Source organism: Caretta caretta, chromosome 8 (assembly GCF_965140235.1).
Source record: "Caretta caretta isolate rCarCar2 chromosome 8, rCarCar1.hap1, whole genome shotgun sequence".
In the NCBI taxonomy this organism is placed as follows: Eukaryota; Metazoa; Chordata; order Testudines; family Cheloniidae; genus Caretta; species Caretta caretta.
The window spans coordinates 94,886,948-94,904,223 of NC_134213.1; the positions used below are offsets into that span (position 1 = coordinate 94,886,948).

At 39.2% G+C, this 17,276-nt stretch overlaps 1 protein-coding gene across 21 annotated transcripts in view; it reads left to right on the forward strand.

Annotated features, from left to right (window-relative positions):
• DAB1 (DAB adaptor protein 1) overlaps window positions 1-17,276 on the forward strand; it is a 697,001-nt gene that overhangs the window by 630,963 nt on the left and 48,762 nt on the right. For 15 of the 21 annotated variants that reach the window (XM_075131817.1, XM_048860469.2, XM_048860464.2 and 12 more), the window contains 5 exons: window positions 4,491-4,622; window positions 5,438-5,557; window positions 6,071-6,109; window positions 7,598-7,663; window positions 14,724-14,783. In XM_075131817.1, coding sequence (XP_074987918.1) covers window positions 4,491-4,622; window positions 5,438-5,557; window positions 6,071-6,109; window positions 7,598-7,663; window positions 14,724-14,783 — 417 coding nt within the window. The remainder of the gene's footprint in view (window positions 1-4,490; window positions 4,623-5,437; window positions 5,558-6,070; window positions 6,110-7,597; window positions 7,664-14,723; window positions 14,784-17,276) is intronic. The other 6 variants (XM_075131815.1, XM_075131820.1, XM_075131821.1 and 3 more) reach the window with 3 other exon arrangements.

Genomic DNA, 17,276 nt, shown 5'->3' on the forward strand with positions numbered 1-17,276 from the left:
GAGGTCTCTCACTCCTCTCACAAAGCTAAAAGTGACAGTAATGGCACATAAATTTGAGTCAGTTGATACCACTGATCTGAAAGCAGGCTTATCGGGTAAATTAATTCATATGAAAGGTTCTTTATATGAAATCCCTGTGGACCTTGTCCATATAAATATAACATTGTTTTATTTGTGATTTTTGCTATTGATTGGGCACCATTTACAAGATGCTTTGCTGCTTTCCCTGCAGGATAATTCTCATTGGGAGTCTTACTGCTCTGCCCCAGGACTCAGTAAATAGGCAGCCTCATTAAAAAGGGAATAGTGATATTATGGCCGTGACTTTGTAACACCACCCAACGCTCATATTTGACATGATTGCTGGCCTCTCTAAGTGCTTAATTGATTCAGGAGAACTGGAGGCCAGAGCATGGAAATCCAAGGGGAAAGATGAGGATCAAGGGTGAACAAATTTATGACAGGCTCTAAGCAGCCTGAGGGAAATTAGAAATGCTACTGATCTCTGAGGTACCTCAATCAATTCAGTATGGTGTACGGAGGGGGCAACATGGGAAAGGGGCAGAAGCAGAGGACAGACTGTAGAAAAAGGAGAGAAAATAATGACTAGGTAGGTACAGAGGCCAAAAGTGCCTGTGGAAGGGGAGCGCGGGGTCAGTGGACATTACAGCGACCCTTAAATTGCAGTACCAAAGACGAAACAGGCCCATTGCTACACCATAGTTTGCATCGAGGATTCCGCCCACCACTCCACCTGCCAAACCTGTTCAGAGACCCCCTGCGCAAAGCCTGTTTACTTGTTCTTCGTGCACAGGTCAGGGTTAGGCCTGCTTTGTATGGTGGTAGTGACTGAGCTCTCTGGCTTTTTAAAGTGCTGTTTGCCACTCTATCTCCTAAACTTCAAATTCAGAAAATCCGTCCAAAAATGTAAGGAAAACAAAAGGGCTGTACTAATGAGGTCCCATTCCCCTTAGCCTTGCGAGTCTGCAAGTACTGTGAACAGCTAGAGTACTGAGCAGTCGTGTATACCACTCTTCGTTATCCTGTGTGTGGCTACTTATCCATGCTTTTATCGTATTTTTGAATCCTGTATATTTTGTACTGCGGATAGTGTTGCATACAGACTCGAACCATAATATCGACGATATGTATAATGGATTTTTTTAAAACAACGAAGGTTTAAATGGTAAAGCAAATTACTTTCTAATTTATGCAGAATTTAATTGACTGTATTGAACCATAATACAAATTAAGCCATCGCTGTAATTTGTTCTGTCATACTGCAGCCCTCCAAACAATTTGATACTTCATTTATAAATTGGTAAATGGCTCATAGAAGCACTCAGCAAAGATATTGTAAAATTGTCAAATCACAGCTGAAGTAATGTATCAGGGAGGATAATAAAAGGGGGTCTGATGAACACCCCTTGAGTGAATTATGGAATACTTATTTCATATGCCCATCATCCTCTAGAGGCAGGATTATGTCATCATAAAAGTCCTGAGGATAAAAGAGAAGGAGAGAGAGAAAATTAGAATGTGAGCATGAGTACTTGAGTGTGGAACAACAGCTCCAACTGAACGATGGGGGGTTGGCGTTGTTTCATTTCTGGTTGGGGCTATGGAACAGTGTTTAAGAGTAGTAACTGAATGCAAGCAGTATTATAAAACTCATTGGATAAAGAAAATATTTGCATCGATTAGTCATATTTTACAGGCCAGATTAAATTAGCGTCTGGTGGATTCTCCTAAATTAATCACAATCTATAAAGATCATGTATTTGTAGACTGACTCTGTTCTTTTGTTCTGCTGGCCATTTCTAATTTCTGCTTGAGAAGAGAGAAACATCTGGCCATATTCTCCATCACTTTACACCAGTGCAAAGTGGGGGTTAAATGCTACCATATCTGATTAGCTACAGGACATGATTCTGATCTCCAGTTTTATACAGATTTTACTCCATTGACCGCAATGGGGTTACTTCCAATTTACTACAACAGTGTAAGTGTATGGTAGAGAAGAATCAGGCACAGACTTATTAAGCCAAAAGTTTAGATTAAGTTAGTTGAAAATTAAAAAAAATAAATCAAGTAACTCATAGACTCACCTAGGTTTGCAAAAGAACAATTTCAAATGATTATGTTCATCTGCATTTCAGTACAACTGTATGCACAACATTTCATTTTATGTATGTGTTCCAAGGCTGGACGAAATTATGACACTTGAGCTCAGAATCTCTCTCTGACCAATGAAAACTTCTTGAGAGCAATCTTTCTAAACACTCCATAAAGTGAAATATGCAAAAGGATAAAGCTGCAGACACCTTTACTTATTTTGATACCAAGGCAATATTGAGCATCATCACCAATTACAAATGTAATGATTTTAGAACCATTAATGAGGGTTTCCAAATAAATTAAAATGTCTCCATCTGATGTCTTGCCTTGTAGATGATATTTTTCCACGTCAGAATAATCTTCAAATCTAATTCTACCAGGAACGAGTTTAATTTCAGTGCAAAATGCTGCCTGGCGATCAATAAAAAACTTTTATTTAAGAGGAGTCTGAGATAACATTCTCTATAATATACAGCATTTAGAGACAGGGGAACATTTAATTTCACTGTTACAGAGAGCATGCAACTTGAGCTGAGAATAAACAAAATCAATATCCCTATATTATATAACTACGATCTCATCGTCAGTTTTACATCATTAACACATTGGGAAATCGGCATCTCTCATGAACAACAGCCATCTAAAACCCAGCCTTGTTCAAATTGAAGTCAATGGCAGTACACCCATTAGCCTGAACATGAGCCATCTTGAACCCCAAAAGTTGTGTGACACTAACAAAATGAAAAAATATCCAGTCTTTTGTCTTAAAAGCAGTCATCTCTATCCTGTATGTTACATTTCCATTTTAATTTCATTCTCCATTTCTACAGCAATCTCATTGCTCGCACCCCTCTCACACACAGACACACACTCGCTGTGTTTTCACACATTTCAAAAAATGTTTTTAAACTGACTGTAAACATAACCGATTGTTTAGAGCTCAGGGTACCAGGCTGATTGTCCATATGTGTTTTTTCTCAAAAAGGGCAGGAATCTGATCCTCCAGATTCTGAGGTTGTGTCTGCAGTTGAGAGTGGTATTCTTTTTAGACTGTAAAAATGATCTACTCATCTGAACTTCTCACTTCCTACATGTCTCCTGCTCTTTACAGTCTGGAAGATCAGATCCCTTTTAGACTGTGAAGAGCAGGAGACATGTGGGAAGTAAGAAATTCAGACAAGTAGATCATTTTAGGTAAATAGTTTGAGAACAGACATATAAAGGAGTTGTCTACACTCGAGGTAGCCCTGACTCAATAATTGGTGTAGACGGGGACGTAGTAGAGGGGTTTGGTTCAGTTGGTGCAAACCTTGGCTTGCCCTTGGTTACACTTAAGGGGTCATCACTTGTGCTACTCTTCTGTACTCTTAGCTCCGTCCATGGCATTCCTCTCTACGTGGTCCAAAGAGATGGGCTTGGCGCTTCCATGGACAAAGGGACTGCTGCTTATATATTTGCCTCTGCAGCTCCTATATTGTCTCTGGACCTGAGGTAGACTATGGGGTCTCAGCCCCTTTTATACCAGGCTTTATAAAGCCTTTTTATTTCAGAAGGACTTTGAAAGAGGATGCTAGTTTATTTACTGCATTAAATACAGCTGTATAGAAATGTTCACAATTAAAATGAAAAGCCATGCATTTGGGTGCTTTCATATTTTCTTGTGACATCAAAAACAGGCCTTTCATACACAGTTTTGCAATAAAATTTGCAAATTTTTCAGAGAGAAATGGGCCATTGTCAACTAAAAACCAATCCCTTTTCAAACCAAAAAGGGGAAAAATTTCACGAGTTTTCTAGAAAAGTAAATTTTTGCCGCTCCAAGGTTCCCTGAATGAAATTCTAAAAATACAATTTTATAGTCTGATAATTTTGCAATTGATTCCATAGGGAGTAAGATCAGGCCTTAGGCCCCAGTCCTACAGTCAGTGTGGCTCTCTGCTGCCATAGAAGTCCTCCCACATGGATCCAGTAAGAGGCTTGGAGCCATAATCCTGATAATCAGATAGGTGGTGCTTGTTATTTTATAAATTTTAGTCATAAAATCAATTGCTAAGGTGCCTAGAATACTTTCATATGTCAGAATTAGGTAATAATATCATACTTCTATTGAATTATCTCTCACCATAAAGCATTGGCAGAAACGTTTATGCAAAACATGAACACAATGCTTAAATTGGTCAAAACACTTGTTTAGAGATCGCCTCGGTACCATACTGATTGCACTCTCCAAACATTGCTATTCATTTTGACGCAATGACTTTTTAAAATTTGGTAGACATACGAAGCCACAGGTAAAATGTGTGTCTTGAGAATGAAATTATAGCTTAAATGGAATGTTTTTATAGATGTGTTTTGGTATGCTTTTTTAATAGCTACTACAGCACCATCATGCAGTTCATGAAATTTCGTACATTGCAAAGGATATCACAGACCACCGAGCCTTTGGATATGTGTGTGGAAAGGAAGGAAATCATAGATTTGTGGCAATAAAAACCGCCCAGGCAGTAAGTATCAAATCTTTGTCATTTTCTATAGTTTAACTCACTTTGAAAGTTATGTCTATTATGTTGCTGTTCAAAAGGGCATGCTAGCTTGTTTGTGCAAAATACGTGCTGTCAAATGTGTCTGCAAAGAAGTTCTTAGATGGAGGATTAGCAATACCAGTCTGAGAAAAAGGGAATGTACTTCACCCTTCTTAATTTTTCTTGATGTATTCCTTCTAATTAGTAATTATTTTCCTTTCTAATTAAACTAGATACATTGACGGAATACAAATCATAGAATCATAGAATATCAGGGTTGGAAGGGACCTCAGGAGGTCATCTAGTCCAACCCCCTGCTCAAAGCAGGACTAATCCCCAATTTTTGCCCCAGATCCCTAAATGGCCCCCTCAAGGATTGAACTCACAACCCTGGCTTTAGCAGGCTAATGCTCAAACCACTGAGCTATCCCTCCCTCCCCCAAAATGAATAAGTTTACGTATATTCGTAGACTCATTTAAACAGAAAATGATAGAAAACAAATAGCCACTTAGCATAAAATCTGCCCTAATTTCGTTGTATTAGAAACCACCAATAAATATAAGCAATGCTTTCAATACTCATAAGTATAATTATCATTAATCTGCAAATATAATTAGTTATATAGAAATGAACCTTAGCCTAGATTCAGTTTTCTAAACTAATATAAACAAGGTAGAAATTAAGTCAGTGTGAATTTCCTTCTCTTGAAAGATAGCTATCGCTGTTCTACCAACAGGACCCCGGGAAAAGTCGTCTTTCCTTTATTAAAACTTACTTACTGTTTTTGCTTCAATAGGCTGAGCCTGTAATTCTGGACTTGCGAGACCTGTTTCAGCTCATTTATGAATTGAAACAAAGGGAAGAAATGGAAAAAAAGGCACAAAAGGACAAGCAGTGTGAACAAGCAGTATACCAGGTATCTATGTGTGCTTAGCTTATTGCCAGTCAGAGGATAGTGATAGGGGTTTCAGGATCATGCTCCACACGGACAAATGGAAAGGCAACAGCTCTCACTGTGTCAACGTAGGGTTAAACAGTGATGGAAATTGTAACACTGGGAAAGATGAAAATCTTAGAAACATGAAATGATCTACTCATTTCCTATCGGGAGTGTTGCTTCGAATTAGAGTGACAAATTTTAGTGGAAGTCAGCATGTTGGGTAGATCTGTTTTAAGAGTGACTGGTAATTGTAGCACAGTTCAAATTTTGCTTCAGAATGTGTCATCTTAAATAAAATCAGACAAGGTGCAGCTTTGATTAAAAGTTACCTTGTGCAATAACACAACAGTTATCTGTAAACTCAAAAAGAAATATCTATTTTTAACGTACAATGAGCTCATTTCTTTGCTGTCCTTTAATTTCCGAATACAGTCTTGTTTCTCTGCTGTTTATGTTCTTTGCTTTTACTGCCTGGCCTCTTTGCTGTAGACAATTTTGGAAGAAGATGTAGAAGATCCTGTGTACCAGGTAATTTCTGAAGCTGTACAGATTATGTTTCAGAAATAGTTAGATATACATTATCCTATTTTCAGACACAGGCTACCGTTGTAACAAAGTACTGCTTTTTAATACATTTTAAGTAGAGGGAGAGTTTTAATACATTTTAAATAGAGTAGTACTTAATACATTTTAAGTAGAGGGAGAAAAATCTCAAAGCAGAATATTTACTAGAGACTAAGTTCTAAATAATAATACTAATATGTAATATTACAATATAGGATGGAAACATTAAATATTAGTTTAGAATGTCATTTAGAAACTGAATTGAAAGTTTTCTCTCCAGAAATAATGACACATCTTTGGGGGAAAGGTAACAAAAACATAAGCTATTTTGAAAACAACAAAGAGGGTGAAATCCTGGCCCCATGGAAGTCAATGGAAGTTTTGCCATTGACTTGCCTGGGGCCAGAATTTCTCCCAGAGCATCAATATTTGTATCAGGGGGAAAAATGGAATTGACTACTATAACCAGTTGATTTGCTGTATTCGCAGTTTGGGTCTTATTAAATAATAGAGCCTAACTTTAAAGCCCAACGTTATTCAGGCTATGATTTCTTCCAACTTAATGGAAAAGGTGATGAATTTAGAAATACACCAATATATTTACATCCAGCAAGTTAGTCAGATTTTTAAAAAGACGTCGGCTGTTGTGCATACTCACTCTAATGTTTTGCTGGAAACGTAGGATCCTAATAATGTGAAATGCTATTTCATTTGAGGCTAAGATTTTCAGAAATAATTAGAGACTTCAGGTGCCTCTATTTATGCATGCCAGCTTAATACACTTTAAAGGAGCCTGGTTTCAGGAGGGTGAGCTTTCAGTGAAAATCAGGCCCCGTTGAAATGCCCCATAGGAGGCATCCAAAATGGAGACAACCTTAATCATTATTCACTTTTGAAAAACTTGGCTAAAAGTTTTATTTTGAAAACCCTAAACAGTAAGGACTGTAAAGCTGTAACCTAAAAAAAGTAAAGCAAAGTAGCAAACTATTACTATGAAACTTGTGACATAAGCATCAAACTGTTCTCTGAGTTTTGGTTTAGCTTTCTTATTCACTACTAATAAATATGTGTGTGGGCGGGAATGATGGCTATGCAGCCCAGAGGCCTGTTCCTGCGTCCATTGAAGTCCATGTCAAAATTCCCGTTTACTTCAATGGGAGCAGAAACTGGCTTCAGACTGTATCCCTAGTGAGAAAGCAGCAGGAAGTTGATCTAATAATCATTAAAGAAGAGCCAGGTCTGTTTTTTTGCTCTTTCATTAAAAATAAAACAATATAACTCTGTGCTTTCCAGCAAACCAGTTATCGTTGTGCCAACCTATACTTTGAACCTGTTTCCTTAATACCTGCCTGTGTTTTTTTGTTTTGTTTTTTTTTAATCTGGAATTCCAAATTGCCTTTTTTCCCTTCTGTTTCATCTTTGACCTTTCCTCTTTGGCGGCTGATGTAATAGTACATTGTGTTTGAGGCTGGACATGAGCCAATCCGTGAGCCTGAAACAGAAGAAAACATATATCAGGTATAAAATGGCTACATCTGTGTTACTAGTGCACCCAATGCAAACATTTAGCAAAGCACATTTCATAGACTGAAGTTCACTTTTATTAGTTTTCATTCACCATGACATTTCATCCTCATTCAAGTTACATAAATAATTTTTACAGTCTCAGTATGCTTTCAAAATGTATCCACTTTATCTTTGGTAACTGATGTAGGGTCCTAAACATTATGCACTCTGTATAGTATGACAAATAGTAGATTCCTTTCTTTCCTTTTAATCTGCAATGTTTTTTATAACTGCATCCAGTTTTACAACATGCATACACATACACACAGCCCAGTCCTGCATTCTGTACTCTGACAAATCTCCCATTGATGGTAATCTAAAATACCCCTTTTGTCATTCAGTCCATCCTCCAGGGGTCAGTGCAGGACTTATCAAAAGATTATTTAATTCAGTTTAAATCACAATCTGGAGACAGAGAGATCTCTGTTCTATTAAAAGAAATTACAACCGAAAAATCAAGATTCCAATAAATCCTTCTTAGGGTGGAGAGTTACAAAGTGCCCCAGCATTTTGTTGGGATGTAGTATAGGTTGATCTGGTTGTAACTCAAACCTTTAAAAACAGACACAAGTTGGGATGGAATGGAGGAGGAGGGGAGGGAAATTAAAAGAAAAAAAGAGAGTAATGAAAGAAAGAATGAAGAAAAGAATAGAAGAACAAAGGAACAGAATGGGATTTAGGCCAGAAGAGAGAGGAGTAAGAAGGTGGAACACAAGTAAATGAGTGGGATTTAGCACATTCTGTAATTTAATCATTGGCTCATTAAGTTCATATGTTCATTTAAGCCTACAAAGCTGTGTTGTTCTCCCATTACTAACTAAAATAGGCTATGTAGCCCGCTGCCAGTGCACTCAAGCCACTCAGGGTGAATGTATTTTCCTGCACACACAGTGTGTTAAGTTTGGAGATAAGCTAGGACAGGGTCCTCAACCCTTTTCTTTCTGAGGGCCCCCCAACATGCAATAGCCACGGCTCACCTGTGCCACAAGAACTGCTTTTCTGCACATCCTGCAGATTAAAAGCCAGGACCGGTGTTAGAGGGTAGCAAGCAGGGCAATTGCCATGGGCCCCATGCCACAAAGCTAAGTTGTTTGGGCTTCGGCTTCAGCCCCGAGTGATGGGGCTCGGGCTTCGGCTTTCTTGTTTATTTTGGCAGACTCCTGAAACCTGCTCACATCCCCTCAGGGGGCCCTGGACCCCTGGTTGAGAACTGCTGAGCTAGGACACATGGTTTGAAGTGTAGTTGCTGTCTGAAAAGTGACCTTATTTAAAATTCTCTCTGTAAGTGTCATACTCCTGCTTACCCCATAATTTTCATATCAAATGCATGCAGTCAGCTTAAGATATTTTGACTGGTGGTGACCAAAATGCAGAGCTGTTGAAGAAGTCATAGAATATCTGGGTTGGAAGGAACCTCAGGAGGTCATCTAGTCCAACCCCCTGCTCAAAGCAGGACCAATCCCCAATTTTTGCCCCAGGTCCCTAAATGGCCCCCTCAAGGATTGAATTCACAACCCTGGGTTTAGCAGGCCAATGCTCAAACCACTGAGCTTTCCCTCCCCTCATAAATGTATCAGTGAAGCCAGGGAAGGAAGGTGAAGGAGATCCCTAAGAAGTGTTAATAGGTGGCTGAAGGGAGTCCTGGTCAATGGTATCAGACAAGGCACTGAGGTTGAGAAGAATGAGAGAGAGGAGCCCATTCATACAAACGGCAGTTGCCTTTCCAGGAGCGATGGAAGCCAGACCAGACTCAATCAAAACCATTTGTTCTGAGGGACCTAGAGAACGTGAATGAATAACCATTGTGTTTCCAAGGTTTTGCTAAAATGGAAAGAAAGGATGGTAAACCAGGGATGAGATCTGTATTGATCTGGAAGTGCTGCCTCTGCCCTCTGAGTCACCAGTGAATTGTTCAAGGCTTCATTTGATAGAAGCTGGACATGGTGAAAGTTTTCTTTCCTAAGTGGTGGCAATGAAAATCATGCCAGTTTCACCTGTGATCCCTTGTACTTCTCTACGTTTACTACAGGCAATACACTGAATATGGCTAGCACTGCGATTAGCTAACCACAAATCTTAGTTAGTTATCTATTGCAATAGACAAACACTGAAGTATCACCACAGTAGAGTTTCCAATGGCCATGGCACTCTAGTCTCAATGTACCTTATGATTTCCCTAGCTGCTGTAAATCTAGGTGCTCACAACCTTCCGATTACACTTACATCATTGAAAAAGCTGTTTCTTTTACAGGTCTTGACGAACTCAGAACCAGTCAGTTTAGTATCATTAGTAAGATTCCTCTGAACTAGATTCTTCCTTGTTGCCTAATTCTTTCTGTCTCCTACAAGTTACTGTTTCTGTCCATACTTAACTATGGGAATCTTGCAAGCTCCTCATTGACCTGTAACTTAAGCACTCTGAAATGACACATCCTCATTGCCTGTAATAAGCAGTGTACAAGACAGACAGGCCACAGCGATGTTTTGACTCAAGGCAGTTTCTCTCTGTGGTGGCTGGCTCCCCAGGAACAAGTGTCCTCCATCTCAGACATTTTGTTCGGTCTTATTCACCCCTTCTTTTTGTGGTGCCATCCTGCTTTTCCTACCTAAGGCCGTTGTACAAAGAGTTCATTTTCCCCCAGGTACAAAAGGTCCCTGAGTGGTAGTTAGTTAAATAAAAAACTTAAACATTAAATCTCACTATTGGGATAACATTCCACTGTTTAATATCACTGAGCTTGCATTCTCTCTTATTAGGCATGGTTTTTCTATTAATTTCTTTCTTTGACTCATTACCCCAAAGTGTATGTGTGTGTGCTTTTTCTGTGTATTTAATCTAATCTAATCTACCCATGTATTTCTAATGCACTAGTTACTGTGGGATTTGACCACCAAACATGCAGGAGTCCTTTCTGTACTGGACTTTTCATCACATTTCCTTACCTGACAGCTGGTTTTATGTTAGTGCCATCATTTTTATGGACTGGGGCCTTTATTAATTAATTTCATATTATTTATATAGTATCACTGATCTTTATGATGCTTTACAGCCAAAGATGAAGGCAAGGTCTGTACTCCAAGGAGCCTGCAGTCTAAGGGTATGTCTATATTACCCACCAGATCAGCGGGCAGCGATCAATCCAGCGGGGGTCGATTTATTGTCTCTAGTCTAGATGCAATAAATCAACCCCCGAGCGCTCTCCCATCAACTCCTGTACTCCACCGTCACGAGAGGCGCAGGCAGAGTTGACAGGGGAGCGGCAGCAGTAGACTCACTGCAGTGAAGACACCGCAGTGAGTAGGTCTAAGTACGTCGACTTAAGCTACGTTATTCACATAGCTGACGTTGTGTAACTTAGATCGATCCTCCCCCAGTGTAGACCAGGCCTAAGGGCTTGTCTACACTTACCGAAGGATTGACCTGCGGCGATCGATGCATCAGCGGTCGATTTAGCGGGTCTAGTGAAGACCCGCTAAATCGACCGCAGATCGCTCTCCCGTCGACTCCTGTACTCCACCTGCTCGAGAAGACTAAGGGGAGTCCACGGGAGAGCGTCTCCCGTTGACATTGCATAATATGGACCCCGCGGTAAGTATATCTAAGCTACGTGGATTTGAGTTACGCTATTCACTTAACTCAAATTGCATAGCTTAACTGACTTTTCCCTTTAGTGTAGACAAGGCCTAAGCAACAATAGGCATACAGCAGAATATGGTGATAGGGAGGGGAAAGGGAAAACGTGATGATTTATGGGCAATATTCTCTACAGGAGCTCAGATCAGTTATGTTGTGATTCATGTGATCATCATTATTTCATATGGATAGCCAGAAAGTGACCCTGCCAGAGTAGATTAGTGTTGGAAAACATGTTCAGTATAATAATTTTCAGAGCGATTAGGAGGAAAAGAGGGAGAGTGACTAGGAGGAAGGAGGAGACTGTTCCAGGTATTAGGGGCAGTGTGAAAAAGGTCCAGAGTCTTGAGTAGTGTTTTTGGAATTTTTTCCCATGAAAAGGTTTTCTGAGGGAAAAAGACCTCTTTAAAATTTTTTGTTAATATTTGAATCAAAATTGTATTCCCAAGGGTTAGTGAACATTTTCCTGCATGCGTGGGGCATACATGGGAGCTGAGCTGTAGGCAGGGCAGTTCAGTCAGAATAGAACAAGTCTGAACTTTGATGTCGAAGGAGACACGGCCTTCACTTTTATAGAAGGCAAAAGAGACTGTAAGCTTCAGGGTTATGTCTAGGAGGAAAAGGTGAGTAAGGGAGGGCAGAAAGGAGGAGGCAGTATTATTTGTGGCAACAAATAAACAAGGTGTGGATCACTCTTTTGGCAGTAGGGAGAAAGAGGAGAGGACAAATTGCAGAGAAGTTCTGAAAGGAAGAGTCACAAAACTTAACGAGAGCTTGGACACGGGATAAGGTAGATACCGAAGAGTCTAAATGTGACCCCATGACTGTGACGCTCAGTAAAAGGTAGGGTAATGCCGCTGTCAAGTGTGAGATAGAAAGGGGAAAGCAAGAAGGTCTGATTTAATCTTCTACAGCCCTGCAGCAGGATCCACTGTGGTTTGCTAAGACATCTAACTTCCAGGGGTGCCTCACTCAGTAGGATGTGGCCACAAGGTTGTATCATGTTCTTTTTCATTAAAATATATGATGATTAGGAGTTAGGTGTCAAAGACCCTAATGATTCCTGGGTGGGGGTATTTAAATGGAATGAGTCCAAACTTTTCTTCCCCTGAAAGAAGTGAAAATTGAAGTTACAACTTCTTTAAAAAAGAGTGGTGAATCGTTCAAATACTGAACACAGTGCAGCGCACCAGGGCCTTTACAATTGGTATATGCAACCTTTGCTGAATCAAATCACCTTGTTCCAGAAGAAAGGAAAACAAGAGAGTGTGATGGGCAGCACTGGTTTACATTCAAGAAAAATATCCTAGTAACGATACAGCAGCTTCTCAGGTACTGTTTGTACCTCTCTCAAGGAATAACAGAACTCCAAGCAACTTGTTAAATGAAAATTCTTGGTTCCTGATCTTTCGGTGCAACATAGCAGTCTGCCAATGGGTAGACGGTTGATTCCCTTAAATTGAATTTCTCCATTATTACTAACTTCACACATCTAATGTGATGGATTTTTTAGTAGAATGGAGGGCACAGTGAGAGCACTATGGGAAATACTTATCATTGGTCATTCTTGAAATAGAAATAGGAAAATTCTTGAAATAGGAATAAAAAGCACCTGAAAGGTTTAGGAGAACATGTCCCATTCTCTTTTGATGGGACTTTGCTCTTAAATCTCTTAGGTATTTTTGATGAGTTCCTCTATATTTTCTTATTTAAAATGCATAGTGTTTCTTGGAAAATGACACTATCATAATAAAATGTGAGCTTTGTGAAAGTGTGAATGGTTGGGGCTGACACCCTCTTGGACTAATTTGGAGGTTGTGCCATATATCACTGGATAGGTAACTTCTGATAAATTTACAGTAAGATTGTGGACTTGACCTACTGTATCATCTCTCTCAGAGTATTTGTTCTCTTCATGCTTATATTATATGGGCAAAAAAATAGATTTATTTAAAGATTTACAAGATGTTTTATTAAATTTGTGAGGATTAATTTTAGTAGTAAAGCTCATTGACTTCTAAAACGTAACCTTCTTCCAAAGAACAAGGATAGTCAATATAAAGGTGATACTAGTATATTATATGTACAGGACATTTGTTTCACTATTAAGTTTGGTATTTCCCATTTACAACAGGCTTTCAGTGTTTTCTAGAAGGAAAAAACAATCAGATTTAAAAAATCATAACTGATCATAAAAATCATAGCTCTCTTGGATTTACTTTATAAGCGGATAGTGCCCAATCCCTTTCTCACTCATGCTGTAGCTGAACTCCACTGACATCAGAGGTATTTCTCCTCACACATTATAAATCATGACTGTCAAGCATAGGAGGAGAGTTGGGCCCAAACTTACTAAAGTACAACAGCCTGTGCCCAGGAGAAGGGCCGATGACTTCAGTTCCCTCGTTATGCTTCTGTAGATGCTGCCCCAGACTCTGAAAGGACATTTTCCCTCTCATCAAGAGTTGCAGAATGCTAGGTCACACATTATATAGCGGCCTGTGATTAGCCCCACCCCAGGAATATGGGTGTTTACTAGGCTTGGCAAAATATGATTTTTTTTTATTATTTTGACAGATAATATCCATGTTTGTTTTTAAGCTTTTTTTTTCAACTTTTATCTATTTAAATTTTCAGTTTCAGGAAATTGTGTGAGGGTCGTATAATTGCTATTTAATTACGGTTCGACATGGAGATTCAAAAACTTAAAGCTGTATCACCATTAAAACACAAATTGTCAACAATTGTCAAATTGTCAAAATATAAAAAGTAAATATCCTTAAGTCAAATGCCAATAAGTTCTCAAGCAGCATTTTTCTTACTTTGCCTATTTGTAAATTTCAGCCATCATCAATGGAAATATTTTTTCGTTGGGTCATGTGTGTATGATGAAAACAGCATTTACTGATAAAAATTTAACCCTTCCAAGACTAGTTGTTGTTTTTTTCTGATTAACAGTAATAAATTAGGTGAGGCAAGGACATTAATATTGCTGCTGGCCGAACTGATAGCTCCATTAAAAAAGCTCATCTGAGGAGAAAATGGAGCCCTGGCCCAAACATGACTCCCATTTTGTACCCCCCGACCCGTCCTAGAAAAAAGCAAACACTTATGTAGAAGAGGGATGCAAAAGCACCTTAACTTCATGGAAATTCATACCCAGATGCAACTTTGGGGTGTTCAAAAACCAGATCCAAGTTTTGCCATTCATGGTCATCTCCTCTGAAAGACATTCCCTATATTAAAAGGGATCATTCTTGATTTCAGTCACATAGAATGACTTAATTCTTTTGTAAAATACAGGTAACTTAGCTACAACTTGCAAATTTTCCAGACTCCTACCTCGATGATGATTGTGCATTTGATTTACTGTCACAGGTTCCGACGAGCCAAAAGAAGGAAGGTGTTTATGACGTGCCAAAAAGTCAACCTGTAAGTGTAAGTATTTTCCCTGTTTATACAAGGTAGAGGTGGTATGTGGCACAGCTGCTTTGACTCTCATAGTTCTCTGGAGTGTATGGTTCCTTCTAGCATTGTGATTTTCAATGTTCTGCGATACTAGTACTGGTTCAATCCCACTGGGGAATCTGGGTGAGCCATTCAGTTAGGGCCCCTTAATATGTACATATTTATTGAGGTCACCCTACTCAGATACCTACAACCTCCTCCTTCCTGATCTCTTTTATTCACGCTCCCCCTTCTAACCACTTGTAATGCAAAATCTTTCAGTAAATGTATAAACCTCTGCAGCTTGATCCGAAAGAGCTAGTTCTGGTAGGCTTATCAATCTCTGTATCTGACCCAACCACCACTAGAGAGGGACAGAGCACCATACTGAGTAGATGTGGGTTGTATTGCCTTCCCCCATACTTACAATTAAAACTGTACATTGTATAAAGGTTTATTAAATTAGTGAAGGACAACTGTGAACGCGGAAGCCAGCTGGGTTGGAAGTGAGGAGAGGAGCATTAGGAACAGACAGAAGGAGTCAGAATTCTTGGGGTCTTGATGCAACATCTGCAGCCTCTCAGAATCACCCCCTGGCAAATACAATAGGCTGATGTGTAAAGAGTGCAGAAGAAGCTTCAAATTAGACAGTGACCAAACATCAGGAACTTGCATAAAATTACAGTTCTGTAAACTGAAAAAAGCTATATAAAAATCCCACTTAACATGTGGCACAGGAAAGCAATCGTTTTTAATAAAGCCAGCTTCTTTAGTAACTTCATATTGTAACCTCTGTACAATTGCAATACAGAGATATAGGTAATTGTTATTGATCTGAACAACAGTGAGCAGCTCCAGAAGGAAATAGTCCAAGCTCAGATGACTGAAAAAAGGGACCTCATTTAACAAATCTTCCAACTGACAGAATCTTTGCTGTATTTAGCATGTTGCTTTCGTGGTCATTACTAACCATAATCAGCACAGGGAGGTTTTCCTCCCACCATTACTATGTGTAATTTCCACCATGCGGCAAGCTTACAGCATGTTACAGACCAATAAAGACTGCTGGGTTGACCCTCCTTTTCTTGTTCCTTGTGAAGGTATTTGCACTTGTGTAAAGTGGGTGTCACTTGCTACCAGATCAGCTTGTTATCATTTTGCATTCACTCTCCATAGATGCACATGTGCAAGGCAGTGTAGAATTGCCCCATATCCTTACCCGAAAAAGGGCTAGTGACAAACAGTAAGGGGAGTGGAAGGACAGGGGCTTTAGTGATAAGATTGTGCACTGGCTGAGGTTAATGAGGCATGCATCTTGAGGGTTGCACAGGTTTGGGCTGGTTTTGTGTTTTACGCATAAAGGTAGGTTGAGAGGCCATTTAGACTAGTAGACTTCATGGGAAAAGTGTGTTTTGAGGAAGGATTTGCAGAAGAGTGCAGAGGTGCAAAGATGAAAGGTCAGGAAAGGGATTCTAAGTCCAAAATGCCCATGGGCAAGAAAGTGCAGAACAAAAATGTCTTCTGTACATCTTGGGCTGAGCACAAAGAGCAAGATGGGAAGTAAAGAGGATGGTGGGAGCTAAGATGTTACACACAATCAAACAAAGAAATAAAACCCACTCTAAATAGTTTGTAATAATCCACTATGGGTGATCCACTTGTTGCTAGGCTAAATATAGTAAGACAATTCTTGTTGAATAATTAAGATTGTTGTGGGCAAGGAATAGTTATAAATTCCTCAGAGTCCAGTGTTAGAATTTTCTGTGTAAGTTTCTAGTTGGGGTTTTTGTGGTGGGGGGGGTTGATGACATTTCAGACTGACTTTGTATATTGGACTCTGCTTAGGGTTCATGCAGTATGAAAGACGGTACAGTATTCTCGCTAAAGTCTTCACAAAAGCTTGTACAGTAAAACCACCCTGGTAAAGAGGATGATTTTGTTAAGATGCTGGGCTCTGAGTTCAGCCCATGACGACATATTGCAGCTCTCAACTCCATGAAGTTTGTTATTAACTTTCACTTTGGCCCCTTCTCAGTAAAATTCAAAATAATTGGACCTGAAAAACACAGTGTCAGTATGCACTTTAATATAACATAGAAAAGAAAAAGAAAATGGAGGCATTAAGTAAGTAATAAGTAGCCAGGACCTTTCACCTTTCTATTGGTTTATAAAATAGAAAACCGAGGCAGCTATTAAAATCTGTGTAATATTCCACTACACATCTAGTTTTATTACTCATCTTTCTGCATGCAAGACACTTTGTTATGGAGATGCTTGCCATGATTTTATTTTTCTATTTATAGCTGTCCTTATTACATAAACCTCTAAAATTCAATTTGTGCTCAAATTACCCAGCCACCTCTACTTGATTTAGACATACAAGGACACTTTCTTTATTAGTAAATCTTGCTTCCATTAATTTCTTAAAGGCTGAAATAAGGGGAAAGTTTTCTCTAGTTTCTAAAAGATATTTGGGATTTTGAA